Raw genomic sequence first — 24,951 nt, 5'->3', positions numbered from 1 at the left:
TGCTTTGAAGATACCATAGTAGGATTGTATTAGTAAGTATCATAGTAGAGTATTTAAATATGGTATTGTATGAGTAGAGATCAAGTTTCCAACCCCCCACAGTTGTGGTGTATTGGGCACAGAAAGCCTTGCACTCTAGCTCTGGGTTTGTGTTAGTAACTTTGGGCAAGAGAATAAACTTATTATTGAATATCTTTGAGAGAGCCATGAGAACTAAGTGAGGCATCAAAGCTTGCAAAGGACTTAAGCTCTGTTTGATAAGATGTTTTGAATTGCACTCTAACCTGAGAATAAGAGAGCAGTGTCTGAAGGGCATCATCTTGAGTTTTTGAGGTATTTGTGACATGTGGCACTACAGATGGCAGAGGTTCAAACTCTTTGGCTTGATTAGTGTGTGCTTTTGTGTTAATTCCACAGATTGGCAGAGGTTTAAACCCTTTGGTCTGTCAGACAGGGTCTTATTGTGTTTTTGTGTCTCTGTATCGCATAGGTTTGAATCCTGTGGGTCTACAATCAGTTTGGAAACTTGTGAACAGAGATCTGTGCTTTTTGTCACTTGTGGATGTGTTTGTGATTGGTTTTTGCTTAGAGCGCGAAGCTTTGAGTTGTGTATTGTGTGTGTTAGGGATTTGAGTTCATCTGAGCTGTGCTTGAGACGATTTTGAGAGTTTTGAAGGAGTGTTTCGATGTATTGTATTGAGCTGCAGTACTCTTTGCCTTGAGGCCTGGCAACACCAGTTGCCACTATTTGTTTTGATAAAACGAAAAGCTTTAAGACTTAGAGAGACCTTGGACTGTTGTAAGTGTGCTATTACTGTTTGTGCACTGTGATCTCATTGAAGAAGACAATTATATTTGTTGATTGCTACTTTTATCACATTAAAATCCCTCCATGAACTAAGAGTTTTGTGTGTGTGTTGGTGTGAGTGTGGTCAGTGGATAATGCTCTGCTGTATCTGTTTTCACCTTGCATGTGCTCAGATTCTCTTCACCAGGTGGGGAGGTTATGCCTGTTGATGAAGGCACAATTAATTGAACTTCCAGTGCAGCTGCTATCGATCAGAGTGATTACTGCATAAGTCACATGGGATATAAGGGTTTTGATCTGTGCTTTGGCAAGTAAGTCTCATCCAGGTGTCTTGGCTCGTCAAATGAACTTTTGGGGTCCATGGAGCTCATCAAGCCACTCCAGAGCCTGGCATTGTTTGGCTTGCCTTATTCCTTCTATAGCCTCATTGACTACTTCTTCCACTTGACTTTTGTGTATCCAATTTTTGAGCATGGCTTTCACTATTGCTTCATTCTTGGCTTCTTTGATGGCTCTCCAGGTCCATTTGGTCTCAAACAGCTTGAGCCAGGTGGTGGGGTTCTCTACCTCTATTTGGCTTGAAGGCATTTGAGTTTGGTTTTTTGGTGATTCAGGGAGGTGTGCAGTATGAGAGGGTATATTTGAATGCTCTTTAGATATGTTTGTAACTACAGGGGAACTATCAGTCCATCCAGCAGCTGTTGGTGGCACACCATGAAAGTCTTTGGCTGGCCCAGTGGAATTGCTCACTGGTTGGCCCCCTCTTTTTCCTCCTCTACTTTTGTTTCCTTTCCAACTTCTTCTTCCTCTTTTTGCAAGTTGGTGATTTGTGCCCAGATGTCTTCATGGGTTCATTTCTTCTTCAGGCAATCCTTCACCATGTGGCTCTTTTGGCTACAGTTAAAGCATTTGCCCTCCTTCATCTGATCTATATCCATCAGCTTTCCTGCCTCTGTATATGTTGTTCTGCTTCCTGTTCTCTGCATGCCATATGATGGTGAGGCCATAGAGGGGCTTGATGACTTTCTGGCAGTTGTTCCCATTGACTTGTTTGGGGTTGGCAGGGTCAACTTCTTGTGGTAATCTTGCAGGGTCAACTGTTCCACTTTCTGCCTTTGTCATTCCTGATACATCTTGATGATCCACTCCTTCCACTCATTGTATCCTACCAGCATTAGTGCTTTTATGCTGATAGCCAAGATCATCATGATGTATGATAGGGGAACTCCTCACTTGAGGGCCTCAACCATTTGCTGTTGTTTGTGGCTATGTCATTCCAAATTCTGGCCAACTTCATGAGTCATTCTAACTCATCAAAGTAGTCACTTATGACTTTGTCACCCATCTTATACTCTTTAATCTTTTGCTTGTGTACTTCTTGTACAGCTGGGTCAATAAATTTGTCATTTAACATTTGCTTGAATACTGGCCAGGATGGATACTGGTAGTGTTGCTGCAAGGTGGAGAAGAAGGTGGGGGAAAGGAGCATCCACCATACTTTGGCTTTGTCTTCTAGATAAGAGGAAGCAAAGATGACTTTGTTCATATCAGTTCCAAGATATATGATATAGACTTCAAAATATTGTTTGCAGTTGATAATGAATCAGTTAATATCGTCAGAGGCACCCTTGAAGGGGCAGGGTTTCTGTAGTAGGTCAGGTCAGCAATTCATTATAGCAGCATTTTCTGGTAATGGCCCCATTGGGTTAGGCCATTGGTCAAACAGAGGCCATTTCCACATAGTGGGTGGGCCTGGAAAGGAATGGAGGGAATGATCATTGGCAATTGGGCTTCCTTTTGGGGGTGCCTCTTCTCAGACAATTAACCCATCATGTATGGTGAACCCTAGGCAGACAGCTTCTGAGTCATCCTGAATGGGCTCCTTCCCAGCTCTGCTTTCCCCTGCTTCATCAGCTGGCAGTTGTCTCCCAAGGAGTTGGCTCCCCTTGCCAGTCCAGGGGTTCTGAAACCCAACAGGCCTTCAGCTTGATGGGTTCAGCTGGTGTCAGAGTCTAGTGAGCTGTGTTGCCATGCTTCAGATTGAGGGGTCTGAGGTTTCAGCTCAACTATGGATCAAAGATGCCATGTATATGGCTCATTTCTGTGGTACAGGTGGGGTCTTTGGCAATGGTTGTACCCAGGTCTTTGGTTGGTATGGAGGTATTGGCCCAAGCAGGTCTTCTGGGTGCCATCATGAATACTCTTTCCAGGTGTATTCTATTGTGGCATACTATAAAATTCATCTTTGTTCAGTAGTTCCTGCATATTGATATTCAAGTCCAAGAGGCATGGCTAGCCAATGCACATCTCCCCATAAAAAGAGCATTCCTTGCTCATACATTGCCTGATATTCCTTCTCCCTTGTCTGCTTGATTTTCTCCTTCAATGCTTCTTCATCTGTGTTCTCAGTGGCATATTGCATAAATTGTTCAGATCTAAAGGGGCCCTGCTCCTCATCACCCTTGTCCCTGCTGTCCCCTTCCCCAAGGAGGGAACCAACAGGCAGGTTGTAGATGGATGGAGTGCTCAGCCTGAGTGTTGCCAGGGAGCTCATTGTCATTTCTGGTGCTGGGGCCAGTGGTGTTAGGGTCAGGCCCATGGCTGAGGTGACTGATGGAGGCTCCCTGGAGTCTGTGGTATTGGGTTCTTCCCCATGTTCTTTCCTCCTCCAGTTCTCAGCTATAGAGGCTGAAGTTTCGATAGAACTCTGGATTGAGAAATTGGTGGGCAACTCTCTCTCCCAGGAATCAGCAGAGAGCCTGGTCAGAGATGTGGGCATTGTCAGGTACTCAGAGCCCATAGGCTCCAAGAACAGAGTTGGCATCCAAGGAGATTGTGTCAGTATGGGCAGGATATTGGAGGGAGGGGGGTCAATGACTTTCTGATGCAACCCAGTCCCTTTGGGTCACCTCATCTCTGTCAATGGTGCTTCTGACAGATCCTGCCCATGAGTCAGTTTTTGAAGTGGGCTCACAGAAGGGTGATTCTGAGGAGGAGTGAAGTCCATACCAGGTTAGGAAGGCCGATCCCAGTCAGGCAGCCTCTTCAACCTGTTCTCATTGTCATACCTGGTGGTCATACTTGGCTTCCTCATACTCCTGCTGGGCTTTGCTTTGTATGTATTCTGCAAGCTCCTCTTGAGTTCACTCCTCAGCTGCTTGTTGTTCTTGATTCTGCTGCTGCTACTGTACTGCATCATTGTAGTTAAAGGGGATCCTGATGTTCCAGTCTGAGAAGACTCATCAAATAATTCTATTCCAGGCAATCCTTCCCCTAATGCTGGCTGTCACTGCTTCTGGCTCACTTCCAATGTGGAGGTGATTCCTGGGGTCCTCTGTCTGAGTGATGGCAAGCTCCATGTTCATGAAATCCTGGTGGGTGCTCCTCTCATGGGGGTCATTGAGCCTCATCCTGCTGATGGATGGGCTTTGCTTGGGGGTGATGTAGTGGAAGTCATAGGGAGAATTGGAGGCAGTCAGAGCTCTTGAAGCCACCTGAGTGGCATCAAGGGAGTTTCTAGCATGGTTTCCAATCTCTGGGCTGAGAGAGGTGATGGTAAGGCTGGGGGGCTCTGCAAGGATGTTCTGGAAGATGTCCTCAGGTTCCTGGATGACTGTTGTGGTCCAGGGGTTCTGAAACCCAGTGAGGATAGGATTGCAGTTTCTACTGTCAGATCATCAGGGAGGGTATTGGTGTCCTTCTTCTTCCTGAGGGTTCCCTGAATGCAGGCTACTATGCCCAGCTTTGGATACGGATTGCCCTTGTGGCTGAAAGGATGCTCTGGTGGAGGCAGAGATGTCATGGAGGGGTAAATCTGGGGTTATGTTTCAGAGGATAGTATGGATCTGCTGGAACACTTGATAGTGTCTGACTATCTAAGCAGTGATTGATTGTCATCCACAGCAGAGAGTGATGACAGTGAGAAGGCTTAACAGCATTCCAATGATGGAAGCTATCAGTTCAAAGAAGTCATGATTGAGGTCAGTGGTAGTGGCTGAGGACATTTGGTTTCTCAGCACAATTGGGCTTGAGAAAGAGAAGGGAAAGCTTTGAGCTAATTGTTAGGCTCAAGCTGCATGTGATCAATGAGCACATGATAAACTATCATGGCTTCATGTTCAAGCCTTCTGATAGAGTCCACTTGATGTGCTGTTATTGACTCCCAGTGTGTCAAGGCTTTGTGTGAATAGCTCAGGAGTAGAATGAGATAGAATAAACTTTAGCTTGAAGCTGGGGGTTACCAGTGAGAGTGAGTGGCCTTAAATACTGTACAAGTTAGCTAATAATACTACTGCTAGTTATGTGTTTCTGGGTCCATTGTGCTCATTGTCCTAGGGTGTCACTACCATTCATAAAAGATTGATTGTGCATAGTCAGACAATGCTACTGCATTGAAAGACAATGACAGACTTGGCTAGTTGTGATGACTAAGCCTCATCCCATGGTCTTAAGCACTTGTTCTAGCACTCTGACTAAGCATAAATAGGGGTTAGAGTAAGGAAAGAAATGAAAAATCATAACAGTACTATTATCTCATGAATACTAAGTATGATTTTGAAATCTGGATGAACCATCAAAATCTCCAGTATTTCAAAAAACCACAGAAGCTAAACCATAGACAAGTGCACTGGATGACAGAACTAGCTGAATATCATTTCACACTCTATCACAAACCTGGTATTGCTAATAAGAAGGCTGATCTATTCAGTTAACAAGCCAACTATGATCAGAAAGAAAATGACAATGAAGAAATTGTCATCCTCAAGCCAGAGCTATTCTATATAAATGCAATAATTTTCTCTACAGTCCCAGAAATCCTGAAGAAGGTTTGCTGAGAGAAGAAGTTGGTGGAGAAGGTGGTACAGCTAGCACTTGACAAGAAGAAGGATGGATGGACTCTTGAAGAGTAGATATGCTATTTTCATGACTAACTATACATTCCTGCCAACAAAAAGCTTCATGGGAAAATCATCATGACATGCTATGGTCATGCAACTGTTAAGCCCAAGTGACATATCACTGAAACACATGATAAATAGACACTGTATCATATTCATACAGTCATGCCTAAGTTCACTATATGTGTTTATGTGGCATTGTATTTCAAGACTGTTACAAGAGGCTTGAGGTAGAATGGTGAAGATATAAACTTTAGCTTGAAGCTGAGTATCTACAGCAAGAGCTATGCTACTTATATACTGTTTGTCTGTTGTGATAAATATACTATTACTAATTGTATCTGTTCCAATCATTGTGCTCTTTGTCCTTAGGTGTCATTACTTCCTACAAAAGAGTGTTGTCCATTGTTGAGAAGCATCATTGCATCAGAAGACAATGATGGACTTGGCCTTATTGTTATGACTAAGCCTGTCTCACAGTCTCAAGCACTAGTCTAAGCACCCTGATTAAGCATAAATAGAGGTTGATTAAGAGAGAAAAAGGGAGAAAATCATAACAGCAACAGTAGATCATCCAGGAATCACCAAGAAACAAGAATTGGTCACACACAATTATTGATGGCCTAGTCTCAAACAGTCAGTGGAAGCATACATCAGGAGATGCAAGATGTGTCAGAGGGTGAAATGAAGCACTCAGTAGCAAGCAGCAACACTATACATCAATAAAGTCTCTTCTGACAAGTGGAAGATAATCTCAGTTGACATGATAGGGCCTCTTTCTGAGTCCAAGGGGTGTGATGCTGTCTTAGTGGTGGTAGACCAATTTTCCAAAGAACTAATCCCAATTGTGACAAACATGAATTTGAATACTGAGAGCTGAGCACATTTGTTCTGAGATCATGTATATGCACATTATAGGCTCTCTGACAAGATAATCTTGGATTATAGCCTACAGTTCATATCACAGTTTATTAAAGAACTTTACAAGTTGCTCAGAATCATTGGGAATCTCTCTATGGCATATCACTCTCAGCCTGATGAATAAACTAAGCAGGTCAATCAAAAAATTGAAAAGTACCTCAGGATTTTCATAAACCACTGGCAAGATGACTGGATAGAGTGTCTTCCAATGGCAGGATTTGCCTACAATAACCATGAAAATTCATCAATAGGCTACAATATATTCTATGTAAACACTGGAAGCCATCTGAATACTGAGATGAACCTCTCACAAAGAAAAAGCCAAGTACCCCAGGCAAAAGACTTTGCAGCAGAGATGAAGAAAATTTATAATGAGACTGAACATTGACATGCCCTCTGCATGTTTAGATCTGTGATTTTGCAAATTATGATAATACAATGACTGTATCACAGTCTACTATATATGCAATAAAGAACATAGCTACAGCACAGTGAAATGAGACTTATATGACAACTGGCTTGAGGCCTAGTGGTAGTATGATACTAGGAGAGGTCATACTGTGCATGAGGTCTCACCACTTGACACTAAATATGCTAACACAAGTACAGAAAGTCTCACCAAAAATAAAGAACATATGATCAAAATATGATCAGGGCTTTGCATGCAACTTTATATCACATTGATCAATGACACATAGATATTGACAGGCTGCAGGATATGTTCTAGAGTAGAGAGTTGGTGCACAGTGAGATAAACTCAAATAGCAGAATCATTGGCTGAAAATGAGAAGATTTGATGAAAGTAATGACCAAAAATAATCCTGAGAGTCTAGAATGACTCCTGTGCATGGGTTAATTGCCTTATGGAGATAAAAAAGCAAAGAGACCAGTGGCTAGGCCACTAACAGAGCTAACTGGTGTCAGATTGCATAGAAACAGAAGGCAGTCCCAACTCAGAGTAGAATATGCATATCAGACTGCAACATTCATGCAAATGATGTGCAAGAGACTCCAGAACAGAGTTCCATGCATTGAACTACTATATTAGGTCTCTTAGTAAGTACAGCAGTAGCCTATTTAAACACTGCATTGTAAAAAGTAGTAAATAAATTTCTGATGCTCCACAGTTGCAGTGTATTGGGCATGAAGGCCTTGCACTCCAGCTCTGAGTTTGTGTTGTAACTTTGGGTGAGAGAATAAACCCACTGTTGACATCATTAAGAGAGATTTGAAAACTGTGTGAGCCATCAAAGCTTGTGCAGGACTCTAATTCAATTTAATAAGAGGTTTTGAATTGTGCTCTAGCCTGAGAATAAGAGAGCAGTGTCTGAAGGGCACTATCTTGAGTTTTTAAGGTATTTGTGACATGAGGCACTACAGGTGGCAGAGATTCAAACCCTTTGGATCTGTCAGACAGGATTTTTCTGGTTATTTCTGTAGATTGGCAAAGATTCAAACCCTTTGGTCTATGGACAGTGTTATTTGTGTTATTTCTGCAGATCAGCAGAGGTTCAAACCCTTTCAGTCTATCAGATGGAGTTTTATCATTTTTTGTACATCTGTGTCACAAAGATTTCAATTCTTTGAGTCTATGATCAGTTAGGAAACTTGTGCACAGAGGTTTAAATCCTTTGGTGCTTGTGTTTGTGAAGTTGTGAAGTGTTTCTGCTTAGAGCATGAAGGTTTAAGTCCTGTATTGTGTGTGTGTGTTACAATCTTTGAGTTTGGTCTGAGCAGTGCTTAGGATTTTTTGAGGGTTTTGTGAGAGTGTTTTGAAGTATTGGGTTATGATAAAGTACTCTTGCCTTGAGTCCCAGCAAAATTTGTCACTCCTCTTGTTTCAACAAAAGCTTTGAGACTTAGAGAGATCTCAGATATATATATGTGCACTATTGCTATTTGTGTGCAGTAGATTATTGAAGATACAGTTGTTCTGCTATTACTACTCTTATCACATTACAATCCCCCAACAAACTAAGAGTGTTATGTATATGTGTGAATGTGGGTGTGATCAGCAGATAGTTCTCTGCTGTATCAGTTTCTAGCTTGCACATATGATCATCTCTTCAATGGATGAGCATACTCAACTGATCTCTCTATCTCACCTCTATTATCCTCATCAACTTGCTTTATCATCAGCTAGTGTCAGACCCTGGCAGTTGCAGTACTTAAGTATTTGTGATTGTTTAGTTGTCACTTGACACAGTTGGCCTGTCTATTGTCATGCTATTGCATAGTCATACTGTGTCAGCATGCCAATACCAGCTGTGTTTCATGAGACAATGAGTAAGGCACAGCATTGTGACATCATGCCTGTATCATATGTGGTTCCATGGGGCTTTAGTGAGGTTTTTCCATAGCTAAGACCAAGTTTGTTGGAGGTTTATCAGGATTTCAATGAATGTGGTGGATATGATAAAGAAAATTTTTGACTTAAGAGATTGAGTTCAAATATACTGTTAGGAACATGCTAATAGATGGGCTTGAATTGCACATGCAGAGACCAGCAGAGTGTGTGGGCTTGGCAAAGCTATTAGCAATGTCACCCTTGAGCCAAAGTCTAAAGGATTTGAATATAAAGCAGAATATGTGGAGAGAGTAGTGGTATAGGATTAAAATATTCAAAACAAAGCATAATCTATTGGACTTAAGATGATGAGAGTAGGGATGAAGTATTGGGCTGAACCAAGTTGATATTCAAACTGAGTATCTATTATAATTGTACAGAGCTGATATACTACAGGTAGCTAATTCTGAGTTGGAGTCTGATAAACTCCAGCACTGTCTATTCACTGCTAAAATCAGATTCTAGAATTAGTATATAAAATTGAGATATAAAATAATAAATGAAATACAAATAAAGTGGGCATATAGTGAGCAGCTGAATCCCAATGGTTAGCTTGTTAGATTGGGAACTTGGAAGCAGGAGTCAGTGTGAAGCAGAGGCTGTTGGCATGCATGTAACAGTCATTGTGAATAGCAATTTTTATTTCATCCAGAGTGAGAGTTTATGAAGGTCTGAAACAGGGAATACATAGTTATATTTAGATGCTTGTCTGTCTGCAAATTAAGTAGGCTCCATTTTGCACATTGTTAATTCATTGATAACAAATTATGATTTCTTCCAGGTAGTCCCCTTTGATATTCAATGTAAAGAGGAGACCAAGGATCTAAATTTTTCCAAATCTGTTTTGGAGTCCTGTCCACCTTATTGCATAATTTGATCTCCCTTCCAAACCTCAACATTATGCAGTGTTTGGATATGCCATTTTAGAATGGCAGAACATATGATAGATGGTAGGTCTGTATAACTAGCTACTTGGAATTTTGCTATAATGAGTCTGAGGATCTATGACATTGCAGGAAACATACATTAGCCAATTGCAGTGATATATCTTTATTCTCTCATCTAGTTGGCATCATGAAATGTATCTCAATTCAAGTAAGAAAAAAAGAGGAAGAAGTCATTGGTCATGGTACAGTCTGCCATCTATGGTTTCACCCACTGATGCACAAGAGAAGCTGGCTCATTCTTGTTTGCTGCTGGAGCAAACTCAACTGCATATGTAATTATTCTGCAGATTTTTAATGGCTCAAAGTTGAAGTTCTCAGACATATATAATTGATAGGAGTACAATATACTTAGTAATGTTCATTGTATATCATGGGAACCATTAAGGATTCACTACAGCATATGCTGCACTCCACTTTTCACCTGAAGGATCCACCAAGTAGAGGGCAACCAATCTCATGTACATCTCACTCAAGCACTGTGGCTGATTTTCCTTGTCCCTCTGTCATATCAGTTATCCAGATAGCAGTATACAGAAAGTGATGAGGTGCTCATACCTGGCAGATCAATTGTCGAAAGACATATGCAACACTTTTGGCTAATCCCAGATGACTGAGGATACCATGACTACATTCCACCGGAATAACTGCTAGTGCCAATTTATGGTACCCTATGATCTAAATGCAACGTTGACCTTATTGTTGTGAATCAAAGTCATAATTCTGACCTTAATTTCGACCTTGATAGTAGATGTTGTATTGACAGACTGAGGATACGGAATAACGCTTCTTAAACTGTTGGCATTGACCAAGATGTCAGGTTCTTTGGCAAGTATGCGAGCGATGCTAACACCCGGTAGACCAAGGGCTATGTCAGTCAGATCTGCTGAGATGAACGGAACAGTCGACAGAACAGGGATACGAGAATGGTTATCTCCCTCAGGACGATGCAGATAAACACGGAAGAAATTCCCTTGCGCTTTGGGTGCATCCGTGCTGGGACTGAAATGAATCCTCCTTACATTCCAGACGAAACAAGACTGCCCTGGTTCTGTGGATGTGGATGTGTTTATGCGACAGCGCACGGCATCGTGTTCTGGTGCCCATTCTGTTGGCTGTTTCCCCATCTCGCAGTAATTCCCCGGGCGCTGAGGGCTTTTCGTTAGATGTAGATTGGACGGCAAAGGAACTATGGACTAACGAGATTTTTGAGTACGAATCCAGAGGCTCTGCCCTGCAATAGCCACTGTTGGTCATAGTTCAGGGGACCTTGGATACATTGATATCCATTTGAACCGATGACGAGCTGATCAGATGTCAGAATCTACGTGATGACGATATTCAAAGAAAACGTACAACAGGTGGAGATGTATACAATAGTGCGATTCGGCCCGTGTTAGGCTGAACGAGAGATCCGAGTTCCGATGATGGATGCGGAACGTTCTACAGTTCGTACGTGAGAATACTGAATGGTTGTTTAGCAATCTGAAGCGCATACCAGTGATTGACACAGTGTGGCGAAGGATGGAAGAGTGATGTTCTGTGGAAAGAATGAGATGTGTCATCTTAGTCGGAGAGAGGGAGTCCTTTACCTCTGATGACATTCTTTATCAAGGCTGAGATGTGGGGACGAGTCCACCGTCTAGGAGAGCTTTATATAATCGTGTGTTCATGCCACCGCTAACTCAGGAAAAGTTCAGTAACAATAATAAAATCGATAACTAAGACATAACTATACGGACTATGCGCTTTCTGGTAGTGTCTTTGTGGTACTGGAAAGATAATCCCAAGGTAATTTGCAAATGTCAATGCGGCGTTATCAATAAAATGATCATGCATCAAGAAAAAGACAACTATAAGGGCCCAAAAAAGACTATCAATAATTAACCATGAATATTGCAATGTACCTAATCCACGGCATTGTCCTCGAATTTTACAAGTCAAATGGATGCGCGCGTCGAATTTGAAATACTGGGAGCGCTTTTGTCACCGAAATGCGACCGCCACAGGCTAACTGAAAGAATTTTTTTTTCGTGCGATATAGCAGATTGCCCAGAATCGGTTGGCGGTGGGCAGGTATTGAAGCAAAGTCTTTGAGAAAGATGGCATTGCCATCTGTGTCATGATTGTAAACGAAAATAGACTGGCACCTTTGGCAACGAAGGATCGCTGCCAGTCATGTTAGGTGAGAAGGCATCTGAATTAATAGTGCCGCACCTGTTTCTGGTGTTTCCGAACCATCTTATCTCTAATCAAATTCGGTTCCATGGGCAGAGTGAAAAGATGTCGATCCTGGAACAGCCCTAGTCGCACGCGATGAGTATCGTAAATTGTCCCTCTTGCGATCGTTCTTTCTTTGATATGAGCTTCAGGATGATCTACATACTTTTTCTGTGCAAAGAAGTGGGCAAAATGAGATAGGCAAAGAAGGTACTCGCACCATTCCACGAATGCCCAAATTCTATGGATGATAGCATATAATCCGCCGTAACTTGTTACTGGGCATTACAAGCACAGAATTCGGCCCTTTGAAATGTAAAATCTTGGGTACGAAACGTCGTCATATGGTTCCAGGATCTTCTAAGCAGTTGAAGGTTCTATGGGCGTTTCCGGCAGCTGCACGGTCTCCTCCTCAGTACACTGTACAGCTTATTCAACGGGGAATGTTTGGATACAGAGACGTCATGAAAAACAACATCAAAGGCTGAAAAGAGGGCCGATGACTTGCCTTAAGGCTATAGAATTTTTCAAGGAGAAGAACGACCCAGCTGACCCAGGCAGTGTTATCAAAGCATCACAAATATTCTGGATTAAATGCTGGGCGGTCTTTCCTTTCGCCGTCGCTCTCAAAAATGCGCGGCATACGCCCTTCATCGGACGAAAGAAGATGCACCCCGACACTTTTAAACGTTGCGAAGAATCAGAAATAGACCATGATTGTCCAACGCAATTCCAGACACAATCTCTCACGGTTGAAAAGTAGTCGAAAATAACAAGGCGGAGCAGCCTACAGCCAAGGTCGCCCTTCCATCCGTTGCATACATCAATGAGAGGAGGTTAGAGTCCGATGTGTTTTTTTCCTGTAAGGATATGACCTGTAATAGAGAATGTGATGGAATATTATAAGAGAAACTAAGACATGAAAGAGGAAGCGAATCCGCCAGTACCAAGCTCGAAAGAGCTGATCGCCATAGTCAGCACTCAGTGTTGCAACGCTATACAGGACTCATACCTTGATGGCGGTAGTGCTTGTGGTTCTCATAGTCCCGGTGCGATAGACAGAAAATCAGATCTTGAAGGTTTCGTGGGCATATTCCGTTCTCCTCCTCTCCTCCCCCCTTTATTCAATCTATATTTCACAACTTCTGGTCTGGGCGTCGGACTACTGGTCTTTCAGCCCTTTTGAGTGCCTCCTTCTATCGTCCCTGCTGAAGCTTGAGATCCTCAAAAGTCTAATAAACATTGAAGAAATGCGCTCTTTGTAGGTAGAAGCTTTTGTCTATTGGTCATGCTTTCAGCTGTGCTGTTGTGCTGTCAGATTCATGAACGTAGCTTTTGAACCTTGGAGCGACGACAAGAAGTGGGAGTCTAATAAGAACAACGATGAGCGTGTCTTCTGGATCTCTTCCTGGACATTCTCATTAATTCTACCAGCATCTTTGATTTATTGACGAGACGCTCTGTGATCTTGAAGCTTCGTAAAATCGAAATCGAGCAGATCCATTGCTGTCCGTCTGTATCATATGCCCTTCTTTAAGTTGGCGATAACTTGCTATGGAGCCCTTCAATTATCTCAGGGGTCGCCTCTTCCTTCCTTCGCTTCTGTGATTCTTCACCGTGAACTGCTTCATCCATCCGTTCGGGGAAGGCAGCCATGTTTCAGGGAGCGACATTTAGGCGACGTTATGGAGACCGGGTGCCATAGAAATTGTGAAGTAGATGGAATCAGACGAGTTAGAGAGCACTGGCTGGTTATAGAATCATAGTTAGGAGGACTGATGGTCAGTCACTGCTGGGACCGGTACATTTTCTCGGCAGAAAAATTGGACCCGAAAATGTTGCCACATTTCATTGAATTTTAAAAATAGTAAGAATGAATTCAGTAAAGTGAGTTGATAAATGAGATCATTTCCATATTCTCTTCTGTAAAGGAAAACTGCAGGGAAAATTGAATTGAAACGGCATCCCTCTCTGTGAGAACAAAGGAAACCATTTTTCATTTGCAGAAAAGAGTTTGCTTTTGGCATATAAAAAGTGCCAAAAATAGCAAGTTTTTCATCATGTTTGCCTTATCCCATTTTTGCAGCATATAAAGGTAATTGAAAGTCACAGCATTTTCAGCATGTCTATTTCCATGCCGAAAAGGAACTGGCCCCAGCCGTGAGTGCAGCTTGTTATCAATTATTATTTGTTTTAACAGTTTGTCCCTGCTCCAGGCAAAGGGATAAACCTAGCGTCGACAAAGATGTTCGTCTCCTTAGTTCTGTACCAAATCTTTCCTGACAACTTCTCCCCTTACAGACATGGTAGCGAAGAAGGCGAGCCTGCGGAAACCGCTTGTCGTGTTTCAAAATCTTAGTCGATCGCCTTATATGAAACCTCCAGTCCTCATGGAGTTGAGTTGGAACCCCAAACCGGAAACGCCGCGTACCAATACAGGTTGGAGTTATGTAGGTATACCGGGAACGGCGCCTACTTCGTTGCTGCTGATGCCACTACTTTCCTCCTCTGTGCGATGTCCGTCCTGTGGAAATGATGATTAAATGGCAGTCGGATCATGAATTGAGTGGAGATATGGTTCCGTACTGCGGAAATGTCACCAACAGAGAAACATATGCTATGGTATGTCAGCGTGTACGATTGTGGCAATGTGTTGCTCATTGGTCGGCCTATACCCAGAATAGCTATGAACAATCTAGATTGCCTGCTGTTCTTCGTGGTCGAGCATTACTCACAATTCGGAGGTCAACGCCACGCCGACCTCAATGTCTATTTGCAGAGCTTGACCTTAACACGCTTCTCCCTGCATGTTCATCAAGGTCCATAAATGCGAGCAGGGCGGCAAAGAAAATTTTCACTCAGGGAAGCTTGCGCAACGTTTAGCATGTCCGGACATCTGCATCGGACGAGTGCTAGTTACTTTCCCCTGAGAACGACGAAGAACATCTTCTCGCCCTCTCGACAACCGCAGAGCGCCTTCACATGGAGAATGGAATACTTTCTAATCCTTCCCACGAACAATATTCATCAGTATCAGGTCCTTCTCATGTATATGCCGTCGTCGTCTTTTCGTCTCCTTACCATATTCGATATCTTTGTAAGGCTGTGAACGGCCTTTGGGGTTCCCCTCATGGTTCCTGCATAACAGCTGTGCTCACTTCTGTTCTTTTTTTCAGCCTATCCAGGAACAAGGGCATTATTTCCTTTGATCCGAGGGCAAAGAGCAGTTCCACGGGTCATTCCCAACGAAGCGGGGATGTAGGTGACGCCGTTCTGCATGATTAATGATTCTTCCTCACGATACGGACCGGTTCGCGGCGGTAATTTTTTTGCGCGGGAAAAGTGAAGGCCAGTGATTGGACAGGGTGTTTGTTAATCGGGCTATTGATGGAAAATCTTCGAGCTTGTGAACCTTTTTCGATATCTGTGAACCCATGAGAGCTGGGGCGGATCCGGGACAGATCCGGGACGAAGTCGAGACTCGCCCATGCGGCGGATTGATCGCCGAGGGCCAACGGATGTGATACAATGATTCACTTCTCGGGGACGATTCCAACGGCGAACTCAACGCTTTGAATGGGGGCTCAAGAGGGTAGTCCTCAATCCACTATATATTGAACAAGCGAGTCGACCACAGATGTGGCGCTCAATACAGAAACTATGACGACCAGAAGGGCTTCAATTTCAGGGGATCTACTGAAGCTCCGGCTCTTTCGTCTGACATACTGAAACAGACGTTTTCGCGTGTTCTTGATGTCATTTTACTAAAATGAATGCTCAATATCCCGTTAAACCCCAGCTGGTTAGTAAACTTTACTTCCGACATCAGAAAAACGAATGAATTCACCGTGCGCTTGTATCAATCAGGAAATTGTAACATGTGCAAGGCGCGGCACAGAGTTCAAGGTCGAGTTGTGGCCGGAAAATACCGTCGTGCCCTCCTTAGATTTCAACTTTCACCTAGTAACGTTTATTGCTGTACGGTCCTTTAAAGCTCACCTCGACTCCCAGGATTCGTACACGGGAACGTTCTTTCCTCGTACGCCCAGGTTAACTTCCATTCTCCTGAAAGCGAAGTAGGCTAACACTTTCTCAGGAAATTCATACCAACAGCAAAAACATGGATAGAGTTTCCCCAACTGCGATTACAGCGCTGCCGCCCCGGTTCATCAATGACTTACCCGTGGAATTACTCCACGAAATATTCCTTTGGGCGATTCAGGACGATTCTGCCATTGCTGCGCGCGTCATCCAGTCCCTGTGGACGCTCAGCTATGTTTATCATCAGTGGAGGCACATTGCGACTTCCTTCCCATATCTATGGTCGACTGTACATGTAGGGTCGACGCGACAGTCGCTGCGTCATTCTTTCTCTATCAGTAATATCGAGGGACTCAGCACCGTGCTCCGGTGGTCTGGAACCACAGCCCTAATGCGCAGGGTGGAGTTTACGGATCACGAACTTGCAGGTAGTTATACACACGTACGCGACTTGCTCAAAACTCGAGTGTCGGATCGCGTCGCTGGAAATCCATAAAAATGAAAGCCTCCATTTCTGTACTCCACGAGCTCTTCGAATGCCTCATTCTTGGGGCGCTTCCCCTCCTTCAGTCAATTCATTTCGAAGTGACTTCCGACTCCTGCTGGGGCGTTACTCTCACGATGGCTCGTCTCACTGCGACCCTGGAAACAGCGCCGAACCTTCGTTCAGCGACCCTCCTCCCATTTGTCCCAATCCATTTACCTTCATCGGGGCTAAAAGAACTTACCACGAAAGACCTGACCCAGAATGAATTGTCGTCGATTATCCACGACCTCCCCACCTCGAAATCCGAATTTCATTGGACTGAGAGTCTGACATGCCATAGGATGGGCTCCCCCGCCTCAGGTCCATACTGCCTTGCGCCAAATCGAGATCGAGGGACTACAAGAGCTCTCTCATTTTACCCTACCAGCACTTACACATCTCCGGCTCCTGAAGCCCTTCTGTTCATCCCCGCAAAGTCCAGACTGGAGGATCAGCTTCTCATTTGACGTACTCGAACGATTTCTCCTTCGTTCGGGGTGCTCCATCCGTCATCTCCATTTTTCTATTCACCAAGTAGGATCGGATTGGACCGGTATCCTGTCGCTCCTCGTCGACGCTCCAAAGCAGAGATGCGTTGCTACTTCCCAAACTAAACACTCGAGTTTTTCGGAGTACATAATCGCAGTAGCAGACCGCATTGCCTTCGGTCGAAAGGCGAGAACATAACGGTCCCTTTGCGTCACCAATGACTGCTCTTCATAGACTGTCTTCGGACTGACTAGTTCTAGGACACTTCTTTGTATCACCAATGTATAAGAAGTATTTAGAACTCATGGCGGCGTGCTGTTTGCCATCCGTGATTAGTTCGCATGTGCTGTTTCTTACCCTTTAATGGTTTGCATACCGACGTCGATTCTTTGCCCCTTTCCTGAAGGAGAGGACTGAAACCCACAGTGAGTATTCCGCGCTCTCCCGTCGGATGTGGGCTTAATTTTCTTCCTTTTTAGCACCGAGTCATGATTAGCCGTTACACCACTTGCCTCATCATCTGCCAGCGCGGAAACCGAGTCATACTCTTTAGCAGAACCGTTCGTCTCTGTGTAATTTATCCCTCCGTCCATGGGATAATGGAACGCTGAAGTAGCAACTCACCCATGAGCACACCCACTGGAACATCGGTCCATACCGGCACAATGATAGGAAGCGTCCTAGGAGGGATCACGATCACATCCGCCGTCTTGCTCTTCCTTGTTGTCTTCCGGCGTCCCTACGAAGAGCGTGAAAGGAAGTCACAGATACCAGATCCGGACTGTGAAAGGAAAATCACCTGCACTCTTGACCCAATCCGGTCCCTTGAAATGCCGACAATAGATACATCTCCCTCTCCGTCTGGCACACAACATAGTCATGACGAGGTGGAATCACTCCGTGAAAGAGCGAGACTGAAGCAGCTAGAGTCGATGGTCCTGCTGCTTATGACCGAGCGGCAGCGGAGCTATAGTTCGGAAATACACATGCCTCTGTCTGATTATACCTTATCAAACCTCAGCACCGGTAGAAATTGTCAATGATTACTACGACTTGATTTTGCATAGATTGGTACATTCCTTCTCTGATAATGACAGTGCGACATGATACTAATATTTCAAACTTGGGGCCCTCTCCCGCCCAGTTCAGAGTAAAGAACATCATGATCAGTTCCGGCCTGCTTTCCCCGTCTTTCCTTCTTGAAATGATTTGACAGAAGAAAAGCGACGTCTTACAATGCCATTGAGCATCTAAGCGAATCCCAAAGACTGACAAACTCACCCAGACTCTGCTCAAAATTCAATCGAGGATCGCAGAAAGACTGGAGATAATTATGGTCAGACCGAGCCATTTCGCCGAACAAGAGTCGCAAACCTGGTATCTCAGCCCAAGCTGCTCCTCACTCAGCTCCATACTCCCACCAAGACATTCAGTAACGCTGAACCCCTCATCATTCAGCTCACCAGTGAACTCGAGGCTGATACCACCTAGCCGACTACCGCACGATGTGTGGATCCTCAAGCAGGATGTGATCTCTCCAATGATGGCGCTGAAGTGGCGAGTCTTATAACCTGTCGACGATGTGAGAGTACTATAGTAATCAATGAGCGAATGCTGTCCGGTCATGAGACTGATACGCGTACTTTCCATGCATAGGATCGCATATCCAGATGACAGGATGGCCTGACCGCTTCACGGCCTCTATATGGCCTGGTAGGTGAGCATCGATCTGTAACAGGTAAACAAACTGAACATGTAAAGAATCATATATATCTAACCTTATCTGCGCCATACCGCGAGATCAGGGTTATCCTCCCGAGATCTTTGGATGGATTAACAACTATCGCGCTTTCCATCAGCCAAAGCCAACGTCAGAGTGAAGTCAAGACCCTACCATCTAGCAGTTCCGCCAGCTCATCATCAGCCATCGACGGCCCGACTTTGATCCCAATCGGATTACGAATTCCACGAAAATACTCAACGTGGGCGCCGTCAAGCTGTCTGGTACGATCTCCGATCCAAAGGAAGTGCGCTGAAGTGTTGTAATAACCGGATCCCGATGGGGATGGTCGAGTCAAGGCTTCCTCATAGTCTAGCATCAAACCTTCGTGGCTGAGTTGACCAGTATTAGCGCCGGCTAAGGAATGCATATGGGAAAATTGTTTACCTCGTATAAAAGTCGACCTCGCCGACGGTTCCTCTCCCGCCTCCGTGCTCGAATGGAGCTGATCTCTCTGCTCCGATCGTCCTGCTGAAGTCGAGTGCATCGGAGAGACCATCGACGATGAACTCGAATTCCTTTCTAGTGGACGTTCATAGCGACGTATTATAAGAGTATAGCGAACAGAGTTACCTAAGTGCCAGTGATCTAACGTGATTGAAGGACCAGTCCCTCGGGTGGTGAAGAGAGGCGAATCCGGAGGTTAGTAATCCACGGACATGGTTCAGCGTTGCAGTCGAATGGAAATAAGCGCTGGGATCCACATGAGTGATAGATTGCACGAACGAAAATAGAATGCACCTTAAGAGACGCTGAGGGTCCGGAGTGCGGTCATTTGGATCGAGTCTGCTTAAGGGTAAGATCAAAACCACATCTTTGAGAAGATTACACACCTGTTGATATTATCCCCTCTGAAAAAAAAGATGTAAGAAAAGTGACCCGCCCATTCCATGTGATACTCTTCTTACCTGAAGCTCAGGACCTTTTTCCCATTAATGATCTCAGTCGGACTACTTCTCGGTTTAGCATACTGTCCGGCAATGCGCCCAATTCGTACCTATCCTGAGATAAATCAAAGACAAACAGTCTTGCAAAAGCACACATACGACTGGAAGACGTGCTCCCCAAATGATGATCAAAGAGAACGAAAGAATCAGACCGATCTTGGCGGAGATATTTTGCTTGAACACCGGTGTAAGCGCCATGATCAACAGTGAATCAGCTGTTGAGTACCTGGGTACAGGCGTCAAAACTCTCTGCACAATCGCCAGCGTGCAAGAGGAACGCCTCGTTCCGCTGTACGAGACTTAGCTGGTATCGGAGGCGTTCGACCTGCAGTACATGATACTAGGATCCTGCTAGGAGACGGTAGTACGCACTTCTGCGGGCGTGACCAGCGGAGGCAATTGCTCCAGTTTCGAAAGTACGCTGTTGTAATGCATGAAGACGGAGGTTCGACGCGCGATACAGAGCGCACCTCGATAGTTTATCAGGATCGGGATAGTCGACGTACTGAGAAAGGTAGTCGACAGAAGAACGGAGACCAAAAAAAAAAAAAAAACAAGACGAACCTGGGCAATCGATTTTGATTTCCAAGATGACGGATGCCACTCTGCAGACATTGAAGGAAGAGCCTGAGTACAATCCAGCACAAGGGGACGGAAAGGGAGCAGAATGAATTACGCGCTGGTGGTGGAAGAAGAGAAAGGATGATCGAGTCATATCAGCCACGATTCATACAGTGCCGCGGTATTTGCCGCGCCTGTTCGGCCAGGGTTTGGTGTCGGCTATTTTTCATTGGCCGAACAGGCGCGGCAAATACCGCGGCACTGTATGAATCGTGGCTGATATGACTTAGCGGAGAAAAGATAAGTGCAGGTCACACTCGTGACTGGAGTCACATTTGTGAGGATGACATTGACAATATCCGGACACATCTGATATACGGAAGCTGTGTGAAATCATTAGATCAATTATTCTCAACGAGGCCAAAAGGGTATTTGCTAACACTGAAAAACCCTCGTCTACGTAAATTCCTTTCAAAAAGAGCGAAGGCCGGTCAGTATTCAACCGCGCTGGTCCACACCTGACTTCCAGCATTCGACGATCGGCCCCCGAGGTCCCGTAGTTTACACCAGAATTTGTTTCTTGAAAGAGATGACCATGTACAGACCGATACGACAGTTTTTTTTTTATTTCAAGAAATCAAAACAACACGATGCACCCATATCGTAACTGGGGAAGCTCGGTAGATGAAAAATGGCGACTGCATTTCACTGATTTACCATTATATTACGTCGGTCCACAGCGTTCAATTGAATGTGGTTGAGTGCAGCCGCCCTCGTGTCCAATGCCGTTAAATTTTGCGGTTCTACAAGTGGTGCTAGGACCCTGAAATAAATATAACCGATGTGCGAAGGATCGGCAATGATAGCGAATCGTTCCATTGAAATCGTGTAATTATAAATGATTACCAAGGAGATCACTGTTCCAAAAATTTCGTCGTGGATCTCGCTCAGACATAACGCAGGAGAATGTTGGGTTCATCCATCTCGAAGTTAATGGGAACGATGCGGCAGTGACCGTTTGCCATAAGAATGGAGTGAAAGAAAGGACGGACTTTGAATTCGTGATAGCACGTTGCTTTTGCTTTTCTTTTTCTTTCAAACAAGTTGAAACGACACCCGCACCTTGCGGCTTCGCTGCTCATATGGTCGCTACCGCCACATCCGACAGTCAGGCTATCCGAATATTCAAAAATTGCCTGCCTTACTCCAAAAATCCTGGTCCGCGGCATGTAAATACTAACACCTGTGACCTCCAGCCGGCCAAGTACACTCTTGCCTTGCGGGTTGTTTTTGCCCACGTCGAATCCTACAAGGCCTCGTAGTCGTGGACCATTGATTCTGTCGACTGTGAATATTCTCGTTGCCGCCCAGATCCAGGACTGAGGCATGACGCCGTACCCGTTTCTTCTCATGGTGAAATTATGTCAAGTTTTTGCATTGTCGGACCTCGGCTCGGTTGAAGTTCACCGCTCTACTCTGGAACGATCTAAACATTTTGTTATCTGAAACTGCCTGTTGCCCCTACTTATCAGTTCTTCAAAGTCTGGATTACTTATGCTAGATACGTTCTGTCAGGTGCGACGTAATATATTTCTTTGACTACGAGTACTAACTATGGACACCGCCTCAGGACCCGATATAAGGCAGGAACCTTTCGCCCAACCATTTCTTGTCCTGAATGTATCTAAACTAATACCGTGCTCCCATCCTCAATCCGTCCTCGTCTTTTAAAGTCACCATGTGCACTTCATCGTCATTCCAATCTACGTCTCTCAACCAGGAGTTCCACACATACGAGAGTGAACTGTCCAGCCTATCCTCGAAGTCACCGTCATCAAACACCCCAATGTTCATGCGTGGCAGACCCAACGAGCCTCAATGTTTCCATTGCGGATGGAGAGGCGGCCATGCACCAGGGTGCCCTTTCAAGTAAACGAATATGATTCGAGTACGTATAATTTGTCCTTACCTTTCTTTCTGTCGCTTACCGTCTTTTCGTCATTAGGTCTCATTTCCAATGCCACTCGCTCTCGCCTCATCCATTTTTCAGCTTCAAATTTGTTATCATTGATTTCTACTGATGTTGATACTTTTGTACCCAGTTTCGTCTACTTCTCTACGTCGTAAATTAACTATTATTTTTCTCGCAGATTTTGCTTTCGCTTTTCACCGTACTCAAATACGCATCTTAGCACACTTCTTGAAAATTCTCGGATATTTATTCCCTACACAGGCCGTATTTGAACATTAGTTATATAGCTACCATGCTCGAGATAAGATGGATTTCTGTTCCTCATTTATCATTCGGACGAATTGTGATACTTCATTGTCTATTTCAAGAAGCAAAAAGTCCGCCCTTGAGACTCGGCGGTTACTAATTAGTGCATACAATTATTTAGTGTATTCTCTCGATGAGATATTCGATGTCGGCTTACTAGCACAAACTAGACTACAGCGGTTCTTGAATTTACAGTTCCAGACTCAGTTTATTTTCATAATCTTAGTACTGATTGTTTCCCGGCTTGGATTTAATAATGAATCTATCTAGAAAGACGTCCTCTTTGCCATAGGGTCTACAGATCCGTCCGAGAGAACTTCCAGAAAACCTTTCTTGCTGCATTGGGCGTGACTGGGTAGGAATACCACTCGCTCGCTTTCGGAGCTGAGGTAAAAAGAGATGGTCGAATCCAACGAAACGCCAATATTTCTAGGTGGTATGCTCTGGATTTGATTAAGTGAGCACTAGGAAAACTCACTATGTTCGTTCCTGAAAGGAAAGGACGACAAACGGGAAGGTGTACCTTTGGCGAAAAAGAACAGAACCTTCAGAGGACCAAGGGCAGAGATTATTGATGAAGCAAGAGAGGTATACACACCGCCTGTTACTAAAGAGAAGGGAAGAAGGAAATTGTTCTACAAGAACGATTGCCACGAAGGCCTTAAGTCTTCGGGGCGGAGAGTGTCCAGCATACTGAAGCAAAAAAGGAACATTCATCATCATCTACAAATGAAGCCATGCCGTCGGTGTGAAAGCTGATGATTTGAAGACATCTTGGTGGGAAGGATCGGAGGTCCCGAGACTCCCGACCGTTCTCGAGCTCGTCTGGCTGTCGTCTGGCTGTCTGAGAGTGAGACATCACGTATAAGGGACATGGTGAGTGCCAATTAGCAAAATACGTGGATCTTCCAACTTGCGGTTTTCCCACGTGGGATTAATCGCCGTTGCCTGTGGGAGGTCGAAAATGATTGGTAGTGAGAATGAAAGGCATATGATAAGTGGGGACTCAGGATATGGTGACCATAAGAAAAACTCGAGAATCCAAACTTGATCTGCGGGATTGCTGTCAAGTTCAGAACTTGGATATTATGTCATTCGTATTACTTAGAACTGATTACCACCTGAGCGTTTTCCTCGAATGACAAGACACCTGTCCTCTGTTCAATAAAAACCAAAGGATCCTAAGGAATAGAGCAGAGTATATCTGACTGCTGACAGTATCAATTTTTTCTTTCCCGGGCTCGACGTGTCGCTCAAGTTGGTCTTCATCAACCCCTTACTGGCAGCTTCACCACATCCCGAGATACATGAGCTCAATTTGAAGCCATACGCTTGTTATTTTTGTTTATCAGCGATTTTGTGTAAAAGATCCATAATCAGGGAGTCGAAGCATCAATTCCGACCTCAAATATGTTGACAATGCCACCCTATTCTTGGGATTTCCTCAAATCGACCCATAATGTCACGGTACCCACCATTTGTGCTGACAGCATATCTGAAAACATATTACATTGTCTCAACATTGAAAGAAGAGAAAGATTACTTACGTTCTTCTCCCCGTGTTCTCAAATTCGCCGAATGCCTTTTTTTAAAAACCTCTTCTCTCCCTTGGTTCATTTGCATGGTATGGGTGCTCAATATTTGACCTTTGAGTTCAGGGAATGGGCGATGTTGTGTAACACTAGGGCTTAGCAACTCCTGGGTCGTTTGAAATTTCTTGGAGAGGTCTCGGTTTCTGTTTGTTTGCTAACGGTTTCTGTCTAACACATTGCCATGTGAAATACACTTTACCATTGTCAGCGACGATTTTTGTATGATGGATAAAGTTTCAGCTGTGGCTTCTGACCTTCAACGAAAGCAAACTGCTGCATCAAAATCAGAGAGTGGGCGACTGCCTATTACGATTGCCATAATTTTGGTATTCTTTATCGTGACTGAAAATTCAAAAATTCTCCTACGCGACATTTAAACTCGAGTTTATGGGTGAGCTACAACGTAGCCATTGGAATTTCCAAACCAATCTTGGACTCAACGGTATTTGAACTTCCTCTGGTGTAATTCACAGGCAGTTCGTAACGGATTCAATTCGCCGAGAGTGCCATAAATTTTGATAACAGGTAGACTGCTACTGGTCTGGTCAACTTTTCTTTTTCCTGTAAGCGTGTCTGTAGCTTGGGTGAATAATTTATAA

The 24,951-nt window shown here is 44.3% G+C and overlaps 9 protein-coding genes across 9 annotated transcripts; 5 read left to right on the top strand and 4 right to left on the bottom strand.

Annotated features, from left to right (window-relative positions):
* Positions 1-10,117: 10,117 nt before the first annotated feature.
* On the bottom strand, positions 10,118-11,522 carry BT62DRAFT_1046595 (uncharacterized protein; the record flags this gene model as incomplete). The annotated part of the gene is made up of 8 exons (XM_043178486.1): positions 10,118-10,185; positions 10,343-10,421; positions 10,477-10,596; positions 10,647-11,066; positions 11,120-11,224; positions 11,275-11,361; positions 11,417-11,458; positions 11,511-11,522. 8 exons carry the CDS (start codon positions 11,520-11,522, stop codon positions 10,118-10,120), a joined length of 933 nt encoding a protein of 310 aa, XP_043034506.1.
* A 960-nt stretch (positions 11,523-12,482) lies between these two features.
* BT62DRAFT_1012032 (uncharacterized protein) lies at positions 12,483-13,324 on the top strand (the record flags this gene model as incomplete). The annotated part of the gene is made up of 4 exons (XM_043177868.1): positions 12,483-12,599; positions 12,653-12,827; positions 12,902-13,000; positions 13,056-13,324. 4 exons carry the CDS (start codon positions 12,483-12,485, stop codon positions 13,322-13,324), a joined length of 660 nt encoding a protein of 219 aa, XP_043034505.1.
* A 936-nt stretch (positions 13,325-14,260) lies between these two features.
* On the top strand, positions 14,261-15,400 carry BT62DRAFT_1012031 (uncharacterized protein; the record flags this gene model as incomplete). The annotated part of the gene is made up of 7 exons (XM_043177867.1): positions 14,261-14,298; positions 14,355-14,398; positions 14,440-14,648; positions 14,689-14,760; positions 14,818-15,015; positions 15,055-15,259; positions 15,315-15,400. The coding sequence occupies 7 exons, from the start codon at positions 14,261-14,263 to the stop codon at positions 15,398-15,400; spliced, it is 852 nt and encodes a 283-aa protein (XP_043034504.1).
* Positions 15,401-15,907: 507 nt separating this feature from the next.
* BT62DRAFT_1012030 (uncharacterized protein) lies at positions 15,908-16,675 on the top strand (the record flags this gene model as incomplete). The annotated part of the gene is made up of 4 exons (XM_043177866.1): positions 15,908-15,940; positions 16,006-16,116; positions 16,150-16,214; positions 16,267-16,675. The coding sequence occupies 4 exons, from the start codon at positions 15,908-15,910 to the stop codon at positions 16,673-16,675; spliced, it is 618 nt and encodes a 205-aa protein (XP_043034503.1).
* Positions 16,676-16,800: 125 nt separating this feature from the next.
* On the top strand, positions 16,801-17,172 carry BT62DRAFT_1012029 (uncharacterized protein; the record flags this gene model as incomplete). Its single annotated transcript, XM_043177865.1, has 1 exon — positions 16,801-17,172. One exon carries the CDS (start codon positions 16,801-16,803, stop codon positions 17,170-17,172), a length of 372 nt encoding a protein of 123 aa, XP_043034502.1.
* Positions 17,173-18,293: 1,121 nt separating this feature from the next.
* Positions 18,294-20,623, bottom strand: BT62DRAFT_937445 (DAHP synthetase). The gene is made up of 16 exons (XM_043187322.1): positions 20,486-20,623; positions 20,392-20,426; positions 20,294-20,342; positions 20,148-20,246; positions 20,021-20,095; positions 19,883-19,971; positions 19,808-19,825; positions 19,716-19,760; positions 19,548-19,667; positions 19,362-19,496; positions 19,089-19,306; positions 18,973-19,034; positions 18,838-18,923; positions 18,569-18,785; positions 18,476-18,515; positions 18,294-18,424 (listed from the first exon to the last, which is right to left on the bottom strand). Exons 1-16 carry the CDS (start codon positions 20,534-20,536, stop codon positions 18,312-18,314), a joined length of 1,452 nt encoding a protein of 483 aa, XP_043034501.1. The 5' UTR covers positions 20,537-20,623; the 3' UTR covers positions 18,294-18,311.
* Positions 20,624-21,429: 806 nt separating this feature from the next.
* Positions 21,430-21,894, bottom strand: BT62DRAFT_1012027 (uncharacterized protein; the record flags this gene model as incomplete). Its single annotated transcript, XM_043177864.1, has 1 exon — positions 21,430-21,894. The coding sequence occupies one exon, from the start codon at positions 21,892-21,894 to the stop codon at positions 21,430-21,432; it is 465 nt and encodes a 154-aa protein (XP_043034500.1).
* A 326-nt stretch (positions 21,895-22,220) lies between these two features.
* On the top strand, positions 22,221-22,563 carry BT62DRAFT_1012026 (uncharacterized protein; the record flags this gene model as incomplete). Its single annotated transcript, XM_043177863.1, has 2 exons — positions 22,221-22,411; positions 22,488-22,563. The coding sequence occupies 2 exons, from the start codon at positions 22,221-22,223 to the stop codon at positions 22,561-22,563; spliced, it is 267 nt and encodes an 88-aa protein (XP_043034499.1).
* A 492-nt stretch (positions 22,564-23,055) lies between these two features.
* BT62DRAFT_923589 (uncharacterized protein) lies at positions 23,056-24,383 on the bottom strand (the record flags this gene model as incomplete). Its single annotated transcript, XM_043184531.1, has 6 exons — positions 23,056-23,144; positions 23,239-23,367; positions 23,472-23,600; positions 23,660-23,708; positions 24,236-24,255; positions 24,308-24,383. 6 exons carry the CDS (start codon positions 24,381-24,383, stop codon positions 23,056-23,058), a joined length of 492 nt encoding a protein of 163 aa, XP_043034498.1.
* Between the last annotated feature and the right edge of the window lie 568 nt (positions 24,384-24,951).

The sequence above is a fragment of the Guyanagaster necrorhizus genome, assembly GCF_019112545.1.
Source record: "Guyanagaster necrorhizus MCA 3950 unplaced genomic scaffold BT62scaffold_42, whole genome shotgun sequence".
Taxonomy (NCBI): Eukaryota; Fungi; Basidiomycota; class Agaricomycetes; order Agaricales; family Physalacriaceae; genus Guyanagaster; species Guyanagaster necrorhizus.
This window is presented reverse-complemented; position numbering and strand designations above follow the sequence as displayed.

Coding starts and splice junctions, on each gene's coding strand:
- BT62DRAFT_937445 (XM_043187322.1), bottom strand. CDS start 20,536: ATGTCTGCAGAGTGGCATCCGTCATCTTGGAAATCAAAATCGATTGCC. Junction 19,307..19,361: donor GAGGTCGACTTTTATACGAG/GTAAACAATTTT, acceptor TGGTCAACTCAG/CCACGAAGGTTTGATGCTAG. Junction 19,035..19,088: donor GCTGGCGGAACTGCTAGATG/GTAGGGTCTTGA, acceptor AAAGCGCGATAG/TTGTTAATCCATCCAAAGAT.